This window comes from Dermacentor variabilis, chromosome 2 (genome assembly GCF_050947875.1).
Source record: "Dermacentor variabilis isolate Ectoservices chromosome 2, ASM5094787v1, whole genome shotgun sequence".
NCBI classification, from domain to species: domain Eukaryota; kingdom Metazoa; phylum Arthropoda; class Arachnida; order Ixodida; family Ixodidae; genus Dermacentor; species Dermacentor variabilis.
In genome coordinates this window covers 216,692,309-216,717,998 of record NC_134569.1, presented here as the reverse complement: position 1 = coordinate 216,717,998, position 25,690 = coordinate 216,692,309, and the positions used below count along the sequence as shown (strand labels likewise).

Here is a 25,690-nt window from a genome sequence, read left to right as displayed (position 1 = left end):
CCTACACAAACAGAAGTGGGTGAGCCATGCTGTCCGCAGGCCAGGTGCCGTGCCCTCTGGTCGTAGTCGCGTCGCTCCTTTAGTAGGTCTGTTGCTGATGACGTCACACCTTGCAGTTCGTGTCCCACGAATGAAAAGTTCGTTGTCACGTGGTCAGAGTGAAACACCGAAAACGGCATCATTCCAGCGCTAGTCGTCGTTATCGTGGCTGTCCTTTCATGCAGGATCCACGGCAGTACCTGCACAAACAGCAGAAGCGGGTGAGCCATGCTGTCCGCGGGTGAGTCCTGTCGGTAAATTCAGTTTTCTTCCAAAACTGCATTACTTAGTTTTCCGGGCGACGGCCAGAGGTGAACGTGGCAGGCCAGAGCGGCGACGAGGAGCGGCGGATGGGCGAAGGTGAGCGGCGTCTGGTGCTGCGGTAAGCATTCGGCTTCTCGGTTGTTGCGGGCGGAGACGTGGAACGGCGCGGAGGCGACGCGCAACGCCGGTTTTGAGATGTGGCACCACCAGAATACGCATCGCGTTCACTCATGTCGTGCCCGCGACGCTCATCTTGTTGGTGCTTGCGGCAAAAACGGGATATGTGGCCACGATAACCACACTAATAGCATATAGGATGAGATGGTCGCCAAGGCGGGTAGTAGGGCCCGCTCGATACGCTGGAGGATAGTGCGGACAGATGAGGAGATGAAGGCTCAAGTGGTATTGAGGGGACATTGGCCGGAGGAGCGACACCAACCTGCGCGTATGTGGGTAGAGTCAACGTTCAACGGACGCCGGTTGGAGGCGCAGTAGCAACCTGGGCGTATGTTGGGAGGGGGCGAGGAGCAGGAGGGCCAACATGCGCAGAGCAAGTCATGGACGCGAGCTCCTCCTTGATGACATCGCGCAACGCTGCACCAGAAAGCTGAGGAGGAAGGACCAATGGTGATGAAAAGCCAAGTGATTGAATTTCCTCGCGGATAATCGCCCGCATCATTACAGGCAGGTCAGGGTCCGCCGTAGTAGGGCGTTCGCAGTCAGGCTGCAAGCGTACGGACTGGACCTCGTCGAGGTGCTGGCACGTCAAGACGATGTCAGCGATGCTAGCCGGGTTTCTCGTGGTGAGCGCGTGGTTGAAGAACCAGATCTTCACCACACCGTCAGATCGAACGAGACATGGCGGAGCTTGAGTACATCATCCCACCGATTAGCAGAGCTTACTTGCTCGTAATCGTCCAGCCAGTCCTCAACATTTTCATCGCGAAGACCAGCGAACAGATGGGGATCACGCTGCTGGCCACTGACGATCAGAGAAGGTGCAGCTTGCGGTGGCGAGATGGTTACGGTAGAAGCTCCAGGCTGCTCGTCCGGCGACATGCTGGCGGACAGTCGGCACAAGCGGCGACCTGAACGAAGCTCCAGGGAGTGTGCCAGGCGTGCAGAGGACGGGGGATAAAGAAGCTCCTCCACCACTTGTGACGTCACAGTAAGAGCCGACCTTTATTGAGCCTGAGAGACGCGGCGAAAGACCCTCGGCACAGTCCACTATAATGATGTGACTGCCCGCACGCTGAAGAAAAGGAGCACACACATGATGATGATAATGTACAGGTACTGAAGAAGTGCACAATAAATGCCCACAATATACGGAAATTTTCCGGGGTGAAAGTGGCGGGACCAGGTTGAATAACAGTCCATTTAATAGAAATGTAGGGGACATTATGCTTCAAAAGCTTCTGACTCTTTATACGCAATGCCTCAAGACTTGAAATGTACAAGAGAGTTGGAAGAATGGCTACATTGTACAAGTCCATAGAAAGGAGATGTTAAAGAAGCAAGGAAAAATAGGCCCATTAGCTTGCTCTTAGTAGCCTATAGGGTCTTCACCAAGGTAGATTCCGATATTATCACGGCAACCTTACACCTCACTCACTCACTCACTCGACCGAAGAGAAAGGCTAGTTTCAAAAAAGGGTATTCAGCAATGAATCACAGCCATGCTATCAGTCAAATGTTTAATAAATCTGTGAAGCACAGTTAATCTCTCTGTATAACGTTCATAGATTACAAAAAAGCGTCTTATTCATGAGAAATTTCAGCAATCATGGAGGCAATGCATAGTTAAATAGTATGGGAAGCATACGTGAATATCCTAGCAAATATCTATAAGGCTCCAGAGCTACCTTAATTGTCCACAAGAAAATCGGGAAAAGAAAGGGGTCACGCAAGGAGAAACTATCTTGTCTAGGTAAACTTGAATGTGGCGCGAAATGCATTTCGTGAAAAGAGACAGAAAAAAGAAGACAGTGAAGCGCCAAACTACCAACTGTTTTGCAGGCACAACTTGGAAATCAGCTAGCGCAAGATATGGGTAATTAGGCGATCGCTGGGATAGGCCTTCGTCCTTCACAGGACTTATAAGTATGTCAATGGTACGAGTATATATTGTAATGTGATCTTTGTTTTGTATTCAAGTTCAAGTTCAAGTTTATTCATCAACGATGTCAATTTTACGAAGAATTGTATACAAATTAGTACTCCTAGTATGTGAGGTGACAATCGCTTTTCTTGTAACAGAAGTTCATTCCCGTCACACTTATGATGCTAACGTTTTCTAACGACCACGTTATATTTTATTATTCAATATGAATGAAATATTTGACAAAATAATTATTGAATGCCCGTATAAGGTCCGTGCTCCATGCGTGCAGTGTGACTGGCTGTTAATATCTTGTATGGCAGCAACTGATTCTTTCCTGCTGAAAATCTATTGAATTCGAGTACTGCATCGGTGCAATAGCGTTGCCTTGTTTTCTATGAAGCCGCAATGCAGCTCATCATTTCAGCAACCGACACGCCAACCTCTAATCGCTAAGCGCTGTACACGCAGGGCTGGGCGGACACGAGCTTGTTCGGATCGTGTCAGATCCCGACTCCCAATTTGGACGCGCTCGCTGCCCACGGAGTGCTGCTCAATCAATATTACACTCTTCAATTGTGCACGCCTTCCCGGTCGTCCCTGCTGACCGGCCTCTATGCTATCAGGCTGGGTGAGCGAAATTTCAGAGTCAACTACATCAGCCTCAAAGCCGTCAAATGTGTTTTCAATTGACGAGCGACACGATAAATCGGACGGTAACTTCTGCTGTTCGAAACGCGCAAGGAATCATCGTGCGCATCCTACGTTGATTGTATCTTTGGACGTTCTGCGACGTTGCCGCTTGAGTTCGGCTAGTGTTTCTTACCCCAACGTGGAAGTTTGCCTTGGCCGGTGCACATGAGGCCTTGCGCAAGGAATCAAAATATTTCAATGTATTAAAATATTTTGCTTGAAATTATCAAAATACGTGAATTGAATTATTAAAAACAATTATTAAATTTATTATTGCTTTATTGGTTCATATTGAGATTAATGTTTAGTGATTGAATCATGATAATTTCCAGTCTATTTTAAACCTCGCAGGACTCCAACATGGCATTATTCTTGCTACGGAACCGGGAGGCATCAGCCTTAATGTCCCCACGATTGCAGAACAGATGAAGAAGCTAGGCTACGACACACACGCCCTGGGAAAAGTGCGTATGAATGTACCGCGTGCTTTGTCCGCGCTTGCGATGTTGCCAAAATGTCATGGTTTCTGAATAAAAAAAAACGTAACCGCAATAGGTGTCGCTTATGGTTGTGCCTTAATACGCACGTAGTACGTGAAGTGGTGTTGTCTACGAGAGGACAGCTTTAACGTGGGGTCTCATGACGTCAGTTCTATTGCAGAGCAGCTGCAGAGGTACGCATATATATTTTCGGCGCTGAAGAGCGTTGCCATATATTGGCATATAACGGAGGTGATGTCCAATTGGTCTGGGCACTTGTCTATGAAGGTACGCCCTGTCGTAGGCGTCCTTGCGAGACTTACTAAAGCAAAACGATTTGCAGTGTGTCTTTACAAATAGTTTATTTGTTGGAGCGAAGTTTATTTCCCTCCAGTAAGTGCCATTGCTAGGCCGTTGTAGAAGGAAGCTTATTAGGCTTTATAGTAGTAAGTTACTCATGGGGCCAAATCACAATACAATTGCACGTGTATAAGCTTCACATACCCAGTATTTGAACTGGCATGTTTGTATAAAAACAGGTCATACTCCATAGAGAAAACCGACATTTGCAGCTCGAAAGCGAATAATCGCTGCGATGGAGTGACGCAGAAAGTGGTATTGTGGTAATAGCTTGGCATCGCAGAACGTCATACAATGCGAACGATTCGGAGCGTTGGTACGTGAAGCTCGCTAGAATTCCCGTGTGTCCTGCATTTCAGTCCAAGCAGAACATGCACATGCAACCTGCCGGCCGTTTACATGTGTGACGGGGAAGTAGGTTCAGGAAGGCAGTGCCGTCATGTATTTAAGAATCTAGGCCAGTAAGGCTTGACAGAGACCAACAAGTTTTGTTGTATTATGTGCCAACATTCGAAACCCTGAATTCAACATGTTGACAATCGCTAGCTGTGCAATAAATAAATAACAGAAATTATATAAGCCAGCGCAGATGCTAAAGTATTTTATTTGCAATAATTTCAACTTATGTATGACATATTCAATATTTATACAGTATTTGCCGTAATTTTATTACCGTGTTGCCAGACGCTTATATCTGTATTTTTTCCCTACTATTTTGTTTTCCTTCTTCTGTGATCGGTGCCTTAACTAATGAAGTCTGAGTGTCTCTGCCATCTTTACAGTAATGCACGCACGGTTCAGAACCACCATATTGAGCAAAAAGGAAAGACGAAGAAATTTTGCGATGGAAGCCGGTATGCGGAGTTCTATATAAAATTGAGTTTTATATTCGAATCGCCTCGCGCTTATGGGCACACTCTCGTAATAAAAAAAGATTACGGCTCTTGTCTTTGCTGAAAGAAACATATAGATGAAATACGTGCTTTAGAATAAGTGCCGCTGAGGCAAGAAAATATGCTAGTACTATTTTCTGCAAGTGAATTGCTCAGATGCATACTTAACGCCTTTCACAAGCAATTCCGGTGGGGTGAAATATCAAAGGCAACCGTATCACACGTCTTCCGTGTTCCTGTCCCCGTGTGTATGTGTTTCTGTGACAGCGTTCTGACTGCGCATGCATTTTTCCCCGTACACATTGCCTGCGTACGCCTGATATGTTCTGCAATTTACGCATCGAATTTGGGAGGAGTTGGTGCATCCACCACTTTATAATTATTCGTCCTTGTTTATTACTTTTATTTCACTTCACTGTTTTATAAGTTATCATTATAGCACTCGTAACGTAATGCCCTTCTTGTAGAGCCAACAAAAGAAGGAGTTCCATCTTCGAACGAATGCCAAGATCTTCAAAACATAGCTTTAAAAGAAAGTGCGCGATAAAAATACTCGGAATAGACAAATTATTTTCCGTGGACGACGCCGCCGGTGCTCCACTACTGCGTTTGCGCTGCATGAAACTGTGTGTCCCACACTTCGTTAGTATTTCATTCCATTTCTCTATGGAAAAATAAACTTGGTTTGATTTCATCTGATTTGATTCCCGAGCTGCGCCGTAAGCACAATGTTAGATATCGTGCTTCCTTTATTAAACACATGCAGCTTCTCGAACAAGGTGGTGCCGTTCTTCAGTGCGTAAGAGGGCGCTGTTGGTCTAGCAAAACTGGTGCATCGTGTCTACAATTTCACCAGAACATAAGTATTAGCACGGATAAGTTCTTAACTAGACAAAGAATATGACACTGAGAACATCTTGTACCTGCAAAATCGATGGCCTCAAAGGATTACGTGTCGGTGTGAATTGGACGCTGCTATGCTTGACACAGCCAGAGTGCAAACTTAGGTGAGCAGACGAAAAGTTGCATTCATGGGATTTTCTGTTATGCTGTACCATGAGTATGTGATAAGACGCATGTATCAATAGGCCTCACCATAATTTATTCATAACAACTGCAATTAGCTCGTTTGGCTACATAGCTCAAACTCTAACACATTGAAGTTTTTTTTTTGCCAAGCATCCGTGAAAGCATATACAGAACAGTAAACCAGGCACAGAAGCCAATAGCCGTGTCTATTGGCAGTTTCAGTGCTACATCACTTCAGTAATTATTTACCTGATACTAGAGAAATGCCACATTACTTTATTTGACGAACTTCGCTGAATACAAGTATTTTGTATTTGCCGATTCTTTACTGTTCTCACTGGAACTATTCAATCGTTATTTTTTTTTATAGTTGTGTTACACTGCATGCCTTGAGACCCGTGAACTGTATGAGCCTAGAAATGACTTGCAACCAGAACAAGTAAACAAAGAATTCTAAAAAAATATCCTTGTTGTTCCAGGCCACATATTGACATCGCGCTAATAAATTAACGCGAACGCTTCTACCTAAATCTACACCAACGTCATCCCATCGTGCAAAAAAGAGCACTTAACGCAACTGAAAAAAGCGAATTGCGCACGCTATGTCATAATGGGAATAGTATTAGCAGCAGTGATATGTCTGATCTGATATGATTTGCGCACACTCATTATGCATGACTAGACCGAATGAAATAAAGATAATAATTTGTCATTCGACGCCTTTCTCGTGATCAGCGAAAAGGCATCGTTTGAGCATTGCTATTGGTCAAGCGTCTTCGGACTGCGCCCACTTTACCTGTCAATCACACGACGTCACCAAACTGCTATTAAGTAAAGTATTAGGTAAAGCTATTCCAAACTTTTCTATTCAAATTCTGCAATCAGCCCTCCGCCATTGGTCAAAAGCTTTTTTTAACCGCCCCCACTTTGCCTGTCTGTCACGCGACGTCACGAAAACCGCGATCGCTCCCCGTCTGATATGACGTGAACACACTGATTATGCATGACTGGAAAGAACAAAAGAAAAATGGTTGTTTATGATTCGACGCCTTTTCGCCATTAGCGCTCGGCTATTGGTCAAAAGTTTTTGGGCGACACCCACTTCACCTACCTGTCACGCGACGTCACAAAACCGCAAGAACTCACCACGTCAAAGTGACGTGTGCGCGTTGAAGATGCATTAATATGCCGAACAAAACTGAGTTTTCTTCTGAATAGACACAGGCTGCCCCGTTCCGAAAGGAATAAAAGATGGCTGCCGCCGTGGCTCAGGCACTGGCTACTCGCACCAGCCGGATAGCATGGGATTATTTGAATAAAGTTTTTTTTGTGTGTGGGCGTGTAACGTTTTTGAGCACTTTCGGCATGTTTACAACCTCGTTCTGCGAACTATTCTTTGATGAGGATGAGTTTTAGCGGCATTCTTAAGCTTCCGCTGCATGCCGTCGCGATTTTCGACCAGCCACCGCAAGACAAGTAAGGGAAAGCGGACCAATCACAGACGCCGGCACCACTCTCTTCATCCGGTTATCGATTTTTCATTGCACTGGCTGGGACCCATCGAATCCCTCTCCACTTGAGCGTGCTCCTCGCCTCTTGTCAGCCAATAGATAAGACAAGCCGCTCAGTGTAGACAATGTCATTCGTTTTTTAAAGCAAACGAAAGTGACCTCTTATAAACGAGGAGAGCGTTTTATTGGTCTACTCAGACAACGCTGCGGGTCACCGCCCGATGCTTGCGTGTGCGCTTACGCAAATTTGACGTCAGGAGATTCGAATAAAAACATATTGGAATAGTTTTACGTTATAGGGCCCGTGTACGCGTTAAATACGCATTAATACGCCGAACAAAACGGACAGTTTTTTCTAAACGGCCAGAGACTGTCCTGTTCCGAAAGCAATAGAAGATGGCTGCCAGCACATCGCCCTGGCACTGGCTACTCGGAAGTGACGGGTAGCATGGATTTATTTGCATATAATGAAACATTTTTGCGCGGCAGTATAACGTTATCGAGACCTTCAGTCACGTGTACAACATGGCTTTGCCAACTCGACTTTGCCGAGGATCCATTTTAGCGGCATTTTTAACCTTGCGTTGGACGTCGTCACGATTTTCGAGCAGACACCGCAAGCTAAGCAAGGGGAAGCGCATCAATCCAACATCACCTAGAAAGAAAAGGCCTGAGCGCTCGGCGAGTGACGTCACGGAGAAGAGGCCGGGTGCGCGCTCGGGGTACGGGTTGAATGAAGGGATCGCGCACTTATGGGCAACGTTAACAAGAGCGCAATTATTGTTTCTTTAGTCATAGTTGAGGAGATGGCCCTCAGAAAACAGAGATTGTTGCAAGATTATTTTATTTATGCAAAACTATTTTCGCGTTGCATTATTAAAAAGCCCGTTCAAAAAATGAAATGGTTCAACCTTAGGATTGAGGACGAATTTCGGGTAAATGATGACAGGGAGCATAGCATGGCTTATATTGAAAAGTCACAGGGCTGCCCTCTTCTTCAGAGTAGCTTCTTTGCCTTGATTTATTGTAGGCATGAAAGAGTTTGCTGTTCATGCGAATCATAAATGTTCTTCAATAAAATGTTAGCACTGCACCATAACACAGATATCATGACGACTTCACTCGTGTGCCCTTCTTCGCATTCGGCATGTATTTATTACAGTCTAGAGTAGGCTTTCAACGAATGAGTTCGCTTTCGAGAAATTATTAGATATAGTACCGCAGTCCACATATTTGCAACACTTCAAATGAGTTTGGCAATGGAGATACAAAACATTCGTGCAACTATTTACGAAGAAATAGCTGCCTTATTCCGCAGAATTCCAGCTTTTCTCTTCTTTGCCTTAGCATTGGCACCCAATATTCTGTCAGTGATCTTGGGGTAACGTGAACGCATGATTTCTCGGCCCCGATTTGTAATTGCTCCAGCAATTTGGCACGCAGCACTCATAGGGCATATCCTGGCATGAACGTAATCCACATTCCGTGGCAATGAAGGCTTGCCGGACACACAACCGCAATCGCAGCATAAGCGCAAGGACTACATGCACGGTTCACGTCCAGAAAAAAAGTGCGCTCGGAAGCATTTCGCAGCATTCCAGGACTTTTCTAAACCCGAAGCCATCAAAGGAGCGGCAGGGTTCCCGGAACTAATCGATTTTTTATCGCCGCCGTTGCCCACTTGGTCTTCCGCGTCTCATGTTCAACATAGGTGCGCCGCTCGTTGCTTCGTAGCATGCTGCCCGGAACTTCTATGTGGGCCTTTTTTGCGTGACGTATCTCAAGGGGAGAGGGTACAATCCAGAGGGCCTTAAGTTCTCTAGAGGATGTTGACCAATAGCAGACGACGGCACCACCCTCCTCAACCGGTTACCTAATTTCACTGTGCTGGCTCGGCTCCCTTGGAATCCTCTCCACTTGAGCGTGCTCCTCGCCTATTCTCAGCTAATTAGATAAGAAAAACTGCTCAATGTAAGCTATGCTACTCGCTTTGATAGCAAAAGAAAATGACATCCCATAAACGAGAAGCGCGTTTGATTGGGCTTCCCAAACAGCGTTGCGGGTTACCACCGGATGCTTGCGTCAGTGTTTACGGAAGTTCGGCCTCAGGAAATTGCAAGAAAAACAAATTGTAATAGTTTTATGTTGGCAGGCCCCAGCAGAATGTTAATGTAGTTGGTAACACAATATTTTTCTTGGAGGAACGCGCACGTTGCCGACTTTCTTCAGCCTTGTTATTTTTGTTTCGTGGCGTCGCTCGTTGCTTGTTCCTCTCAACAGCGCAGTAGGCCGGTGGTCGTAGAAGTATTCAAGGCAACGTTTAGGCAAGCATCACATTTTTAAAGTTGGCAGAACGTTCTTCTTACATAAACTGTTCTTCATTTTGTCTACTTGCATAATTTCTTTCCCAGTGGCACGTGGGATACTCAAGCACCAATTACACGCCCACACACCGAGGATTCGATACACACTACGGACACTACAACGAAGCCAAGTACTACTTCAGTGCTAAGTTTAACTTCGTGAGTATGCCCAGAATTTCGGTACATTGGGGATTTTTTCTGAAGCGTCTATTTGTTTTTTTCTTGCGTGTACAGGCACCAACAGAACGGAGCAAACGGTGTCTTACAGTGAGACAAGATAATTTTCTCAAAAAGCCAAGGTAGCCAATCCTTAATGCCAGAGAAGCAGCTCAGCTCTTTTCACGCACGTGGAATGGTGAAGTAGTCCATTTGGCAAGAATGTGCGACAGCTCATTTCTATACAAAACTGCTCAACAGTAGAATTAACAAATTTTCCCGCATGTTGGTGATTTCAAAAGAGCGGGCAATTGTGAGTTCTTTATAATTCTCGAACACCTGTGCGCGACAAGTGTGAGAGGTTTACGATTCCCACACGTCTATGGGGCAACGTGTTTGCTTTTTCATGTACGCTATTGTGATTGCTTGAGCAGTGACTGTCAATGGAGCAAATGCGCCGTCTTCTGTCGCGATAAAGGCCGCGGGGGATGGGAAGGAGGGCGGGGCGCCGTGTGCTGCGGCTGAAACTACCTATTGCGCGACCGCGATACGGGGAACTGACGATCGCGGCTCACACACGTGCGCGATAAGGAGGAAAGCGGGGAGGCAGCGCGAGAGGGAAGAGGGCGGCTTCGACTTTGCCGACAAGTGCGTATTCTGCCCTGCCGCGCGTGGTTGCGCGCACCGTATCTTGACAAGGATCTCCAGACGGCTCATACCTGAGTGCGCGCTGTGTCCTCGCCGCTCTTGCGTTGAAGCGACAGACAGCACGAAGGTCACTTCGCTCGCTGCTGCTTCCACGCTTGCACACACCAGCGTTTTGACAGCGAGTGTCCGCGCTCACCGCGTTTGATCGGTTCATGTGTGCTTGTGCGCGCTGACGCCATGCTTGTTGATTCAGTTAGTAAGCGAATGTTTCCAGGTTCATACTGCCGATAAAACTATTATCCTTACTTTGTATAGCTCTCTACTAAGTTGCTTTCGCAATCGATGCTTCGCCCTCCGGTAGCAACTACGACTTTTTGTTAGCAGAGCACAGTAGGGATGATAATTATACAGTTCTGCGGAGGCCAGAGAAGGGAACACCTATTTGGAGACTGCTTCCTCTTAGAAATTCTTAGGCGAGATTATTGCTGCATTTATTCTTTGTTTTTGTGGTAATTTGTGCTTTATTTTTCTCGCATGGAGTTCAGTACAACATATGCGGGACTGACTTCTGGGACAACGAGTCTCCCGTGACGAATGTGGAAGGTGCATATGATACACACCTGGTAACGGACAGGGCCGTTGAAATCATTTCTGGGCACGATACCAGGAAGGTTTGTACTGTCCTTTCGCATTTCCATGTATAGGCATCCTTGTGCTTAGAGAATGCCAAGGACTTCTATCTTGTACCCATTTCGCGTCTCTAATCACTGGCTTTCTTTTCTCCTTACAATCAAGTTCGCTAGATTTAAAGCTATAAAGTGTTTTGAAAAGTAGCCTATCATTGGGGATGAATGGCGTTGCTCGCATACCACGGCATGAGAAAGATTATTTGGGCCCATTTGAAGCACTGCGAGTTCCTATTTAGGACCAAAAGACACAGCATGATCACAATTACCTTTGGAAGGGCTAGTTTTGCGTCTGATATTGGCGGCGAGGAGTTACGGAGTCGCCATCTATCGGAAGCGGCTCGCTGGCGTAGTATGAGGGATCACGTGGCGCGCTCCTCATAGGTTTTGCTGTCAGCGCTCACTGAAAACACCACGCGCGAGCTCTTCCGGACATTTCTGTAAGTACTTTCGAAACGAGAGAAGCTTTTTACTGTCTAAATAATAATCTTGGGCAAACTGAAAGAGCACAATCGTTTACAGACGCTATCTCTTTACCGAATACGTACAGTGAACGCCACTGCGCGCGGTCGCCGCGATGGAGTCTCCCGAACTGGCTTCTTGCGTGAAAGGTAGGTCGACGCTGAGAGCAAACTACGTGAAATATGTTCTTATAGTGTTTGTATAACTAAATGGAGCGTAATAGAATGAAGCCTCAATGCAGCGATCGCACAGATTCGCAGCGACCGACTGCGTGTCTGCATGCTTGTCCGCGCACTGTTTCGCTTTCGCCGCGTGCCTGTTTTCGCACTGTGCCATGAGCTTTAGGCCGCAGGATATGAGCGTTTGACAGTATACAAGCAACCATTGTTGCGTGGGCGCTATCAGAGCTGTTCAAAAAATAATTTTGTAGCGGCAGCAGCATCGGCGTCGCACGAGGGATGACGTAGACGCTCGCGTCTACACGAGGCTCGAGCGGCTGGCGCTCCGGCACGGGCTAGCGTTCCGAAGGAGATCATTAAAAAGAATGCTACGCTAAGAGACGGACTGTCGGTTCTCCCTCTCCTGCGAGAGCCCGAGACTTTAACGGTCTACGTGGTCGCTCGTCGCCACAGTTTGGTGGCTCCGGACGTGATACTGCCATACGCTCCTGTGGTAGAGACGACCATGGACCAGACCAACGCTACGAGAGCTCAAGGCCAGAACCCTTCCGAAGAACGCGGTGAGCCCTCCTGTTCCGCCATCGCTGTCCGCCTCCCACAGTACTGGGACCAGCATCCTTCGGCGTGGTTTCTTCAGGCCGAAGCGCAATTTGAAGTCGCTGGTATCCGCTCTCAAGCCTCGAAGTTCCATTACGCCGTCGCAGCGCTCTCGCCCGCCGCCATTGACGAGGTGGCAGATTTGCTGAACTCCCCATTGTCTGCCGCCGCCTATGACGATCTCAAGGTAGCACTGCTACAGCGCACAGCAGCTTCACAACGTTCTCGCATCCAGCAGCTTCTGTCCGCTGAAGAACTCGGCGACCGCCGCCCTAGTCAACTTCTTCGCCGAATGAGCCAGCTGCTCGGAAACAACGCGAGATCCATCGACGACACGCTGTTGCGCGAACTGTTTTTGCAACGACTTCCGGCTAACGTGCAGATGGTCCTGGCGACAGCCTCTACCATGGGCCTTACCGGACTTGCCGCTTTGGCCGACAAAGTCATGGAAGTAGCCACCCCAACCATCGCAGCCACGTCACCGTCTCCGGGTGACAATACAACCGCTCTGCAAACTCTTCCCTGCTCTTCCGCAGTGCAATCTCCGCTCGACTCCTTGTGTGAGCGCCTGGAACGCATCATCTGTGGAGCGGAACATCGCCGCGCGTCTCATCGCCCACGCAGCCGTAGTTCCAGCAGATCAAGACGCACGGGCACCCAAAATGAAACCTCAACTACAGCGCCTGGCGTTTGCTACTACCACCGCCGTTTTGGAAACGACGCTCGTCACTGTCGGCGTCCCTGCGCTTGGCAGGGAAACAGGCCGGCCGACCTCTAACGGCGACGAGTGGTCCGGCCCAACACACAAGTCGCCTTTTCTACGTGACGGACAGAGTTACGGGACAACGATTCTTAGTCGACACAGATGCTGACGTGAGCATTCTCCCCGCCCAGCGCTCCGACCGAAAAGCGACTCCTGTGTCGTTTTTGCAAGCCGTCAACGGCACCAGGATTCCAGTTTTCTCGTCACGCTCCGTCATGCTAAACCTTGGCCTTCGACGAGCATTCCGCTGGATATTCCTGGTTGCAGACGTCCGTCATGCAGTAATTGGAGCAGACTTCTTGCATAACTACGGACTCCTTGTCGACATCCAACGACGCCGTCTCATCGACTCCGTGACCCAGCTATCCGTTCCCGGCGTCCCATCATCAGGCACATCGCCCATAGCGCCTATTTCTGCCATGTTGGACGAACCTTTCGCCGCGCTCCTACGCGAGTTTCCCACTTTGACACGCTTGCCGGACTGGACGCAACCGGTACAACATGACGTGTGCCATCACATCGTCACCTCTGGCCCACCGGTCTACTTCCGACCCCGGCGTTTGTCCCCGGAGAAACTCAAGATCGCTCGCGCGGAGTTCGAACACATGCTGCAACTTGGCATCATCCGCCCTTCCTCCAGTAACTGGGCATCACCACTTCACATGGTGCCTAAGAAGACGGGAGACTGGCGCCCATGCGGTGATTACCGGGCACTAAACAACGTCACCGTTCCTGATCGCCACCCTCTACCGAACATTCAGGAGTTCACGGTAGCGTTGCACGGTGCGACGATCTTTTCTAAGATCGATCTCGTTCGCGCCTACCATCAACTACCGGTCGCTGAAGAAGACATTCCCAAGACCGCCATCACCACACCCTTCGGTCTTTTCGAATTTCTCCGCATGCCTTTCGGTTTACGGAACGCGGGCCAATCCTTTCAGCGTTTCATCGATTCCGTCACCCGAGGTTTGCCTTTCGTTTTTGCATACATTGACGACCTTCTCGTCGCAAGCTCTTCGGCAGAAGAACATCTTCACCACTTGCGGTTGTTGTTTTCACGCCTTGCCAGTAAAGGAATTGTCATCAACGCCGCCAAGAGTGAATTCGGTCAAACCGAACTCGAGTTCCTCGGTCATACCATCGACGCTAACGGCATTCGACCACTGCCGTCCAAGATTCGCGTCATCGAAAACCTTCCCCGACCGACCACACTCAACAAGCTTCGCCAGTTTCTCGGTTTCGTCAATTTCTACCGCCGATTCATTCCCGAGTGCGCACGACTTATGGCTCCGCTAGACGCCCTCCTGGTAAACAAACGCAAACAAGTGCTTCAGTGGACTGAAGAGGCCACCGACGCTTTCACAAGAGTCAAGTCTGCCCTCGCCGACGCCACGCTGCTTAGACACCCAAAGCCAGACGCACCCACTGCCATCATGACCGACGCTTCAAACAACGCCGTTGGTGCCGTTCTGCAGCAATTCATCGACACTGCGTGGCATCCACTCGCTTTTTTCTCCAAGAAACTGAAGCCTGCGCAGTCCCGCTACAGCGTGTTCGGCCGTGAATTACTCGCTGTTTACCTGGCTATCAAGCATTTTCGCCATTTCCTCGAAGGCCGTGCATTCACTGTCTTGACGAACCACAAGCCCCTTGTGCACGCAATGAATCGTTCGGCGTCCTGTTACTCGCCACCTTTCCTACATTTCCGAATTTACAACAACGTTCCGCCACATCAAGGGCACCGACAACGTTCCAGCCGACGTCCTCAGTCGTGTCAATGTCGTTTCCACGTTGACATCGGAACCTTTCATCATCGAGGCCGACTTACTCGCCAGTCAACAGCGTGACGACACTGAACTTCGTACACTCCGGAATTCTTCAACGTCCCTGAAATTGGAAGACGTCGTTGTGACCCCAGATGGTACATCCGTCGTCTACGACACTTCTAACGACACACCTAGACCATACATTCCGGCATCCCTTCGCAGACGTCTATTCGAAACCGTGCACAACCTGTCGCACCCTGGCATACGCGCGACACAGAAGCTCCTTTCCAGTCGTTTCGTTTGGCCTCGGCTAAACGCGCAAGTTCGCGACTGGGTTCGCTGCTGTTTGTCGTGTCAACGTTCGAAGATCCAGCGTCACCCCATTCCGCCTGCCAAGTCTTTTCTTCCACTGGATGCTCGTTTTGACACCGTACACCTGGACCTCGTCGGCCCTCTCCCACCGTCGAAGGGCTACTGCTACATACTGACATGCATCGACCGTTATACACGGTGGCCAGAAGCTACACCTATATCTGACATCTCAGCGCCCACTGTTGCAGCAGCTTTCATGTCTACGTGGATCGCAAGGTTCGGCTGCCCATCCACAATAATCACAGATCGCGGTCGGCAGTTTGACTCAGCACTTTTCAACGAGCTACTCAAACTACTCGGAACGACACGTTTTCGCACAACAGCTTACCACCCTCAGTCCAATGGACTAGTTGAACGTTTTCACCGGCATCTCAAGGCCTCCCTTATGGCACATGAATCGCCGGAGAAGTGGGTCCTACATTTGCCCCTTGTCTTACTTGGCATCAGAGCCGCACTCAAGAGTGACCTAGGTTGCTCCTGTGCTCAGCTAGTCTACGGCACCCACCTACGCCTTCCGTGCGATTTCTTTGTCGCCACCCCCCAAACGCCTATGCCATCACCTGCCCACTACGTTGCCGAACTGCAAGCTTTCTTCAGCCAGATGCGCCCCGTGCCTACACGTTCACAAGAAGCAAGGTCCCCGTACGTTTCTCTCGCACTCAGCTCTGCTACCCACGTTTTCGTGCGTAACTGTGCCGCGCGGAAGCCTTTGCAACCACACTACTCCGGGTCATATTGTGTTCTAGAGCGTCGTCCGACGACGTTTGTTGTGAATGTCAACGGCCGATCAGACACAATTGCCCTGGAACGTCTCAAACCCGCCTACATAGAAGCACCCACGCCATCAGCTCCACCAGTATGCGACGCGACCCTGCTGCATCCTTCGCCGCCGCCAGTGCACGTGACACCCAAGACCAACGCCAAGACACGCCGCGTCACGTGGACTTTCCATCGTTCGTCGAACTTTCCTCCTCTTTCGGGGGGGAGCCCTCGGTAGCGGCAGCAGCATCGGCGTCGCACGAGGGATGACGTAGACGCTCGCGTCTACACGAGGTCGAGCGGCTGGCGCTCCGGCACGGGCTAGCGTTCCGAAGGAGATCATTAAAAAGAAAGCTACGCTAAGAGACGGACTGTCGGTTCTCCCTCTCCTGCGAGAGCCCGAGACTTTAACGGTCTACGTGGTCGCTCGTCGCCACAATTTCATTGTAGAGACTTCGACGCCTACGGGGACTGTGATGTACGTGCCGTCGCGACGATTCAATCTTTTTTTTATTCTAAATTCTTTTACCTTTCAATATTATTTCTAGAGTTGCGTCACACTGTATGCTTATCGGTGTTCTCAGCGTGCGATTTCCCGCTGCTCCTTTTTTGTAATCCAGTGCACTAATTCATAACACAAACATGACCATATGCCATGCTTTCTTTTTAATGTGCTTCTTACCGCTCCCTTTCCACTCCACTGAACTTGCCAGTATCTGTAGCATCGACAAGTTCATAGACCAAACCGTCTTGACGTTACTCGGGCAACGGACTCTGGCGAGCGTCGACCTCAGTGCGCGTTTTCCGAACATCACAGACACGGCGCCGTAGCAGAAATCTTCCTCGCGTCTGTGCTTGCTGGATACTCGAGTTGTAGCCGATGACTGTTTGCCGGTTTTATGGTTCGCGAGCCAAGCTTCACGCGGCTTCTTGTCCTGCGCCTACGTGTGAAGAAGGCTGACATCGGCCTCCGTTACGTACGTCCGGCACTGCGGCACCGAGCAGTAGCCTATCATGTTGCGCGCCTTCAAAGGCAGCCACTACCTATTGTAGTGCTTTCAAGCGTTGTAAAGGAGACACTCGAAGCGGGGAAATCTCGCCACTAAATGAGGACCGCAGCGTACGAGGGAATTTAAACTCTCGTTTTCAGCTCGCTTCGGCGCTCCCGAAGCAGCCGACGCGGCCGCTATGTCCACGTGATCCCTCCTAGCACGTCACGCTGACGGTGGCGCCAGATTTTCCAGTGGTGGAGCTCGAGGCCAATTATTACATGTACTTCGGACTTCACGCATCTGTGACTGCGTTTGAGTTCTATACAGATTACTGAACAGGAATTTTGTGGATGGATTCTAAGGCAACATCCCTAACCCATCATTGCCTCTCCAGGGGCGCTATTCCGTAAAACTATTCCAAACTTTTCTATTCTATTTCTGCAATCAGCCCACCGCGATTCGTCAAAAAATATTTGGACCACCTCCACTTCACCTGTCTGTCACCCGACGTTACGAAAACCGCGACGGCTCCCCATCTGATATGACGCGTACACATTGATTATGCATAATTTGACCGAACAAAACAAAACTAGTTATTTCAGATTCGACGCCTTTTTGCCATTAGTCCTCGGCTGTTGGTCAAAAATTTTCGGGCTGCACCCACTTTCACCTGCCTGTCACGCGACGTCACAAAACCGCAAAAGCTCACCGCGTCAAAGTGAAGTGTACGCGTTAAATATGCATTAATATGCCGAACAAAACTGAATTTTCTTCTGAATAGCCGCAGGCTGCCCCGTTCAGAAAGGAATAAAAGATGGCTGCCGCCGATCGCTGAGACGCTGGCTACTCGCACCTGCCGGAGAGGATGGGTGTATTTGCGTATAATAAAACTTCTTTCGTGGCCGTGTAACGTTTTCGAGCCCTTTCGACACGTTTACCACCTCATTCTGCCAACTCTTCTTTGCTGAGGGTCAGCTTTAGCGTCATTCTTAAGCTTCCGTTGCATGCCGCCGTGATTTTCGACCAGCCACCACAAGCTAAGTAAGGGAAAGCCGACCAATCGCAGACGCCGGCACCACCCACTTCATCCGGTTATCGATATTCAGTGCAGTGACTCCGCCCCATCGAATTCCTCTCCACTTGAGCATGCTCCTCGCCTACTGTGAGCCAATTAGATAAGACAAGCCGCTCACTGGTGACCTCCTGTGAACGAGGGTAGCATTTGATTGGTTTGTTCAGACAACCCTGCGGGTGAAGGATGGCTCTTTTGACATGAGTAATTCTGGGCCGTAATGTTGCCATGTCGTTGACTGGTGTTTGGTAAACCTGGTCCTTGACATAACTCCAAAGGAAGTAATCCAGTGGTGTTATCTCCCGTGATCTCGGAGGCCAGTTAATGGGACCATCACGCCCGATCCGTCTTCCCGGAAATGTATCCAAATAGTTGTATGTACATACGAAAACTTGAATATGGCACGTGCAATTCAAGATAAAAAGATATATGTATTTCCCATATTTTCTGCCTTCTCCATGTGTGTAATAGGTAAAGACTTCTGGGACACCCTGTATATCGGAAAGCTAGTATATAGGGTGGACAACAGGGTTATCGGGGCTCTTACTAGTGCCAATCTGTGACAGTGTGTTAGGACATCTGACACGAGGCTCAAGTAGCCGAAATTCAAAAGAGGACCCGTTAAAACTAACGCAGTACTTCCCACGTTTCTCTGTCTTCACAGCCTATGTTCATGTATTTGAGCACCCTCGCTGTGCACGCACAGACAGCCAACCTGACGACAGACGCGCCGGAAAGGAATATTGCTAAGTTCCCATACATTGGGGACAGGAACAGGACACTGTTTGCGGGTGAGTAACAAGAGCAGGTAGGCGACGACTGAAACGCGAGCATTTGCGGAGTGCCTTAATCTTGGTACAACTTGTGTGCCGCTTAAATTTCACGAGAAATTGAAATTGCATTGCTCGCACGAAGACAGCCTCGTAAAACAGGCTCAACAAGACTAGCTCTGAGTGCAAACTAAACTGTATAGGAACAAGCAGAAATTCGTTGCAATTTCCATTAGTAATGTTTCTCAGCCCTTGAAAGCGATTATCCCGCCTAGCAGCATTAAGAATATAGACAAGAACGTTGGTCATATTAGTTAGGTAATTGGTTCCTTGCCGGGGAAGAAACAGCTCGAGAACGGGAAGGAAGCTTAAGGATACAGTGGTGCGTTTTGCATCCTTGTGCTGTTTTCGTGTATTTACGCTGTTTCTTTGCCATTACAGGTCACCAGTTATTTCACATGTGCGCCTTGTTGCGTTAGAATTCGCTCTTAGTTAAAGGACCCTGGTATAAGTTAAAAAGTCACTCGCCATCTTGGCACTGAGAAAGTGGATGTCCAGCGAAGCTGTTGTAAAACCACCACTACAAGTGCTGAGGGGGGTATGCAACGCAAGTTCGCATGCTTGTTTTCAGCTTGTTCTTTATTGAAACATATGCTGATCTGTGTGCTGTATGGGTGATTTCAATGAACGTATAGACTGTTCGCTTCACATTGCTGAGGGCTTTGAAGTTTCTGCCTTACGGGCGTATGAGCCATGGCAGTTTTCCTTGCTTACTGGGTATGTGCGATTGGGACTCATGATGGATGCTTGTTTAGAGCTTGTTCTTCATTGAAACGTAAGCTGTTTTGTACGTTGTATGCCTGATTGCGATAAATGTATGACCAGTTTGCCTCATTTTGCTGAGTGTTTGTAGCCTCTACATTACGAGGGGAATGGGCTATTGCAGTTTTGCTTGCCTAGGACGGTTTTCGCCATTGCTTGTGATAATAATTTTTGTTCACGGATAGACACGAAAAATGCCGACAACCGAGAGGCTAACAGCTTCGCTTTAATGATACCAAGCAAGTCGTCCATTACAGACGGGGACCTCCTGCCAGAGCTGTATATCTTTCGTTTTTCATTGGGTGCACACAGAAGTGTGTTGCTACCGACATGCGCAGACCAAGAGAATGTTTTAACGCGATTAGCATCTTTGCCTACCTTGGGCCTTTTGAGTCTGTCTGTCTGTCTGTCTGTCTGTCTGTCTGTCTGTCTGTCTGTCTGTCTGTCTGTCTGTCTGTCTGTCTGTCTGTCTGTCTGTCTGTCTGTCTGTCTGTCTGTCTGTCTGTCTGTCTGTCTGTCCTCTTAATCCAACGCTGTGGCACAAGTTGCCTATCAGTTTGCACCACTAGGAATGTGCTGGTAGTCATGATGCTGCCGTCGTCGTAGCATGCTTGGCATCACAGCATCGTATCAGGCTTTCGTCATGCCACCATCCTCACGCCGTTTAGACCGAACAACTAGCCCAATGTCTGTAATTGCGTCTGCCACTAGGTACGTGTTCGTTGTCGTGATATCGTCATGGTCGTTACATTGTCATTCTCAAAGCTTCGTCAACCGACTCCCGTCATGCCATCGTCGTCACACCATGGTCGTCATGCAGTCGAGGTGCATTAGTTGTCATGCCATTGTCATGATGCCGCCGTGGTAGTTTTATCATCGTCACTACAGCTTCGTTAATAGATTTTCGTCATACTGTCTTCGTCACCGATACGGTTGCCGAAGCAGACTAACAGCTTGAGCCACCAGGTATGCGCTCGTGGTCGTTGCTTCGTCGTTTCCAGTTTCGCCATGCGACTGTCGTTATGCCGTCATCTTCAAGCCATCCTCGTCACACGCTCCTTAGACATACGTTGTCATGCTTTCGTTGTGATGCCGTCGTGGTCAGTCCATCCTGCCTCTTCCTTCTGCTAGACATGTCCTCGTGATGACATCTTGGTCTTTGCTTCGTCGTCTCCAACTTCGTTATGTGAGTCTCGTCATGCCTCCTCATATACACATGTTAGGCATTCGTTGTTATGATGTCGTGACGTCGTCATGCTTATTCCATCGTCGCTACACCAGCTTCGTCATCCAACTACCGCAATGTCATCGTCGCCTTGCTTTCTACGCCGCTCCAGTGTCCCAAGTTGTGAAATAGCTTAGGTCAATGGATATGTGCTCGTAATACCATCGTAGCCCTTGGTTCGTTGTTTCCAGCTTCGTGGTACGAATCTCGTCATGCCCTCGTCGTCATGCGATCCTTTTCACACACTCGTCAGGCACTCATTGCCATTATGCTTTTATGATGCCATCGTGGTGTTTCCATCTTCGTCGCTCCAGCTTCATCTGACTCTCGACTTGGGTCGTCGTCAAGCCTCTTACGTACGCCTAGTGTCTGAAGTTATGCAATAGCTTGCGTGAGAAGGTATGCGCTTGTAGTCGTAAAAACGCCAAGGTTGTTGCATCGTCGTCGTTGTAGCTTCATCATCCGACTCTTTTTCTGTCGTCGTCGTAATGCCATCGTCGTCGTGCATTCGTTATGCATTTGACGTTCCACTGTCATCACTCAGCTTCGCCAATCGACTCTCGTCATGCCGTCATCGTACGGCCTAGTCGTCATGCCATCATCGCCATCACACCGTGGTAACCATGCCATCGTCGTTATAGCCTCGTCGCCATTGCGTTGTCAGCGTACAGTGGTCGTGATGCATTCATTGTAATACTTTTGTAGCGATCACATGGTGGTTGTTCCATCATTGTCATTTCGACATCGTCATCCGTCTTTCCCCATGCCGTCGTCTTCATTCTGTCGCTTTACATTCATCATGATTTCACAAACGTGATCCCATTGCCATCATTTCAACATCGTCGTGTCACCTTCGTCGTTCCATGGACGTCCTCGTCCTTCGTAACTCTATGCTGATTCTCTCCGCTATCTTTACATCTTTCATTTTCTCTTACTTTCCCTACACTGCAGGGTAGCAAACCAGAATATTTTGCGGCTTACTTACCTGTCTTTCCGACCTAGTTTATCTCTCTCTCGATCGTAATCATATTGTCGTTATTCAATCGTGATCATGTCGCGATTTTCATGTCAATTGCTTCGTCATCAGGCAGTCATCGTCATGCATTCGTTGTCATGCCATTGCCGTCATGGCGTCGCGGTCGTTCCGTCTTGTTCAGTCGAGCTTCTTCATGTGGTTGTCGTCAAAACGTTGTCGTGACGCCGTCTTCGTCATAGAGCATTCGTAATAAAGTTGTCGTCATGCTATATCACTTATGCACTCGTTGTCATCCCACCGATGTCCTGACGCCGTCGCCGTCCCGTTGTCGTCGTTATGCCATTGTCATAATCGCAAAATTGTTAGCTCATTTTCGTCATGCTGTTGTTTAGCACAAAAGGAAAAACGACCGGCGCGTAACTTCAGAGCGGATACAGGATACTACAATGTTTATTTTGTTTGTTGTTCTTGTTGTGAGCGCCCACTGGCATCGTAACAGATGCGGCCGTTTCCGGGCTACAACGGCCGTTTCCGGCCGTTTCCGGGCTACAACGCAAACGGGAAATGGACGCTTTGCGGATGTTCTTGAGGCTCTAAGGAAAAGTAATGCTCTGAGGAATCCGTGCTCTGAAGAGGCAGTTGGGTGATGGGTATCTCCACGTAGGAGGGCTCTGGGCGGTCTGTAAGGACTGTCTCCTCACGTCCGTGCTGCGCAGTGACAAACGTCCTGGTGGAATAGCGCATTACCGAAAAGTGCCCGTCGTAGGCCCGCGTAATAGGCGCCAGATACCGTCTCGCCTAAGAAAGGCATGCGGCGGTCACAAAGTGCGGGTGTTCCAACATGTGGCTGACCTAGTCTGGATGGGCTTGAGGTCGCGGAAGTAGTACCGTTGATGTTGAAGAGTTGTCTTTTCTATGGTCGAAAGGTCGCCCCAAGGACGTAGATGGGCGCCATAAACGATTTTGACAGTTGAGTGCCCAAGGTCGCCGCGTAGGACAGGCCGAAGGCTAAGCATTACCAACGGCAGTTCGTCGGTCCAGTGCTCAACATGAAGGCATGCTCGCATGAGAATCGTGAGAGCCGTCGTAAGCTGCCTATGAAAACGCTCGACTGTGCCGTTAGCGGGCGGATGGTGAGCAGTAGTGCGGCATTGCTTCATCCCCAGAATGCGGACAAGTGCAGCGAATAATGCAGATTCATACTGCCCTTCTCGGTCAGTTGTTACATTGGCTGGTCCGCCGAAAGCTGAAATGCATGAATAAACAAAAGCGCGTGCCACTGTCTCTTCGGTCATGTTCACGATGGGGACTGCATCAGATCTCCGCGTAAAACAGTCCACTATAGTCAAATATGCTAGCCGCACGAAAGCGGAAACGGACCAATTATGCAGGTATAGGTTTGCACAACGAACTGTTGGTGTGGCGCAACAGTGTGGCGGGCCACCTTGGTTGGTTGACACACAATACAGGAATGGGCCCGCGCGCGAAAATCTGCATTGACATGAGGCTACACAGCACTGCGTGACGAGGTGTTGAGTGGCCCGTATGCGAGGATGAGCACTGTCGCACATAGCATGAAAATCACCCGCCGGTACTTTGTCAGAATGAAAGTGCGCGGAAGAGGCACAGACATTTCGCCCCACAGAGAAGATCGCACGGATGCAAAGGGAACAAGCTTGAGACGAAGGGAGGAGGGGCGTTGCCGTAACGCTTGTAGCTCAGGGTCGTTGCGCTGCGCCTCTGATAGCGCGTGCTAGTCAGGAGTAGCAGACGTGGAGCCGATTGCCGCAACACGAAAGTGCATCCTCTGGTGCGTAGAAGGCTTCTTTCTCTGTTCCTTGCACTTTAGTAAACTTTTTCCACGTTTTTCGGGGACGATGCTTTTTCTGGGACGGGATAGGCGGGCTTTCCACAGGCCCGCCCAACCTGAGGTCTGCAATGGAAAGCTGCCCCCCGGAATCAACACACCTGATCCAGCATCAGTGAGGTCATCAGCTAAGCTCATAATGATGCTTTGGACCCTAGTGAAGGTAATAAAAGAATTACTGACAGGTATCGCAACTCCAGCCGCTCGAAGTGGCCTGCAAGTGCTGTACGCGCTGAGCCCAGACTTAGCAGCCCTCGCGTAGAACCGTAGCTCACGATCACCAATCGTTCCACAAAGAGGCCAGGGAAGCATCGATTATCCAGTGGAATGCGGGGGTCTTAGATGCCGAATGCCCTATTTTCGTCAGTATGTATACTCTAACCGCCTCCCAATCATCGTAATCTGTGAACAGAAACTATCAAACACAATCCGGCTATCCAGCTATCAATGAAACATGTCCTCAACCTGCATTGAAAGCATCAGAATCGTTGTGTTTATTCGTCGGGAGCTTACTTCATTCAGCATGTGCCACCTCATAATGAGAACCAGTGTATTTGCTTCACTGTTAAAAGAAAAAGCTAGCCTTCACACTAATGGGTACCTGCTTATCCTTCTGAACCCGGTTTGATAGCAAGGAAAAAAAGACATCTTAACAGCAACCCCCTGGTTCATGGATTATCACAGGAGATTTTAACGCCCACCACCCTATTTGGGAAGCTCCAAAATTAAGGCAACGGACCGGCGACTGGCTTCATTTGTATCTTATCATAGATTGTTCCTGCTTAATGATGGGAGCCTTACCTTTCTACGAGGCTCATCGTACAGCAGTTTCATAGACTGGGCGTTTGTGCAACGTCGCTTCGCTACTGGTGTGAAGTGATTGTCAGACATTGAGACGCGTGCGAGTGATCATAACCCCCGCTACATTTAGACCAAAGGGCTGGTCAGCTGTCATTCGCCAAACAGCCTCGGGCGAATCGATCGGTCTACATTAGAAACCAGCATGGAAGAAGCTTGTCGCAAAGGCCTTCCTTCTAGCCTTCAACAAGCGATCATGGAAGCAACGGAGAACGTGATGCGCACGCTGACATGCGCTCCAACGTTCTCAGAATCCGACGTGGAGTTTGAGCGACTCCATGCGATTTGTCGGCGTGCGGAGCGTAGATACCGACGCACAAAGTCCATACATCATCCAAGAATAGCTACATGCACGCAAAACAATATCCAGCGCCGAATAGACAAGCTGGATTCTCAATGGTGGGCAAATTTTTTTGAACTCCTAGACCCTCTAAAACCTCTCTCTCACATATGGAGAACCGTGCGAGGCCTGCGTGTATTTCTGGAACAAGGCGTGCCTTTCAAAGACCTGGCACTTTTCCAATGCCGAGAGGACATCCAGGTAGCGGAAAATTTCTGCAGGAAGATTGGAGGTCACTCAACGTACACAGGCCCCCTTTGCACAGATGGCATCATGCCGCGTTCACGGGATTCATGCATGGACCTGCCTTTCACCACGGAGGACCTCGATGCGGCTCTTGGTTTGTGTACTTGGTCGTCGTTGCCTAGGCCAGATGGCATATCGTACCGCATCTTGTGCGATCTGGGTGAGCGAGCACTAAATGTGTTGCTGGTTATTTCAATAAATCCTGGCGGGATGGAAACGTTCCTCAAAAATGGAAGACAAGCCGTCTGATACCACTCCATAAACCTGGCAAGTCACCACTAGAGCTCACGTAATACTGGCCAATCTCGCTGGCTAGTTGCACAGGGAAAGTGATAGAATGCATGACCGTCGCCAGACTGGAGTGGTACCCAGAATGCTGCAAAGTTTATTCAAGCGCTATGG

General features: G+C 49.0%; 1 protein-coding gene across 1 annotated transcript in view; it reads left to right on the top strand.

Moving 5' to 3' along the window:
* Positions 1–2,089: 2,089 nt before the first annotated feature.
* The window catches only part of LOC142570692 (arylsulfatase B-like), a 41,840-nt gene continuing 18,239 nt past the window's right edge, over positions 2,090–25,690 (top strand). The window contains exons 1-6 of the mRNA XM_075679041.1: positions 2,090–2,095; positions 2,876–3,035; positions 3,449–3,561; positions 9,781–9,891; positions 11,082–11,207; positions 18,849–18,975. Coding sequence (XP_075535156.1) covers positions 2,090–2,095; positions 2,876–3,035; positions 3,449–3,561; positions 9,781–9,891; positions 11,082–11,207; positions 18,849–18,975 — 643 coding nt within the window. The remainder of the gene's footprint in view (positions 2,096–2,875; positions 3,036–3,448; positions 3,562–9,780; positions 9,892–11,081; positions 11,208–18,848; positions 18,976–25,690) is intronic.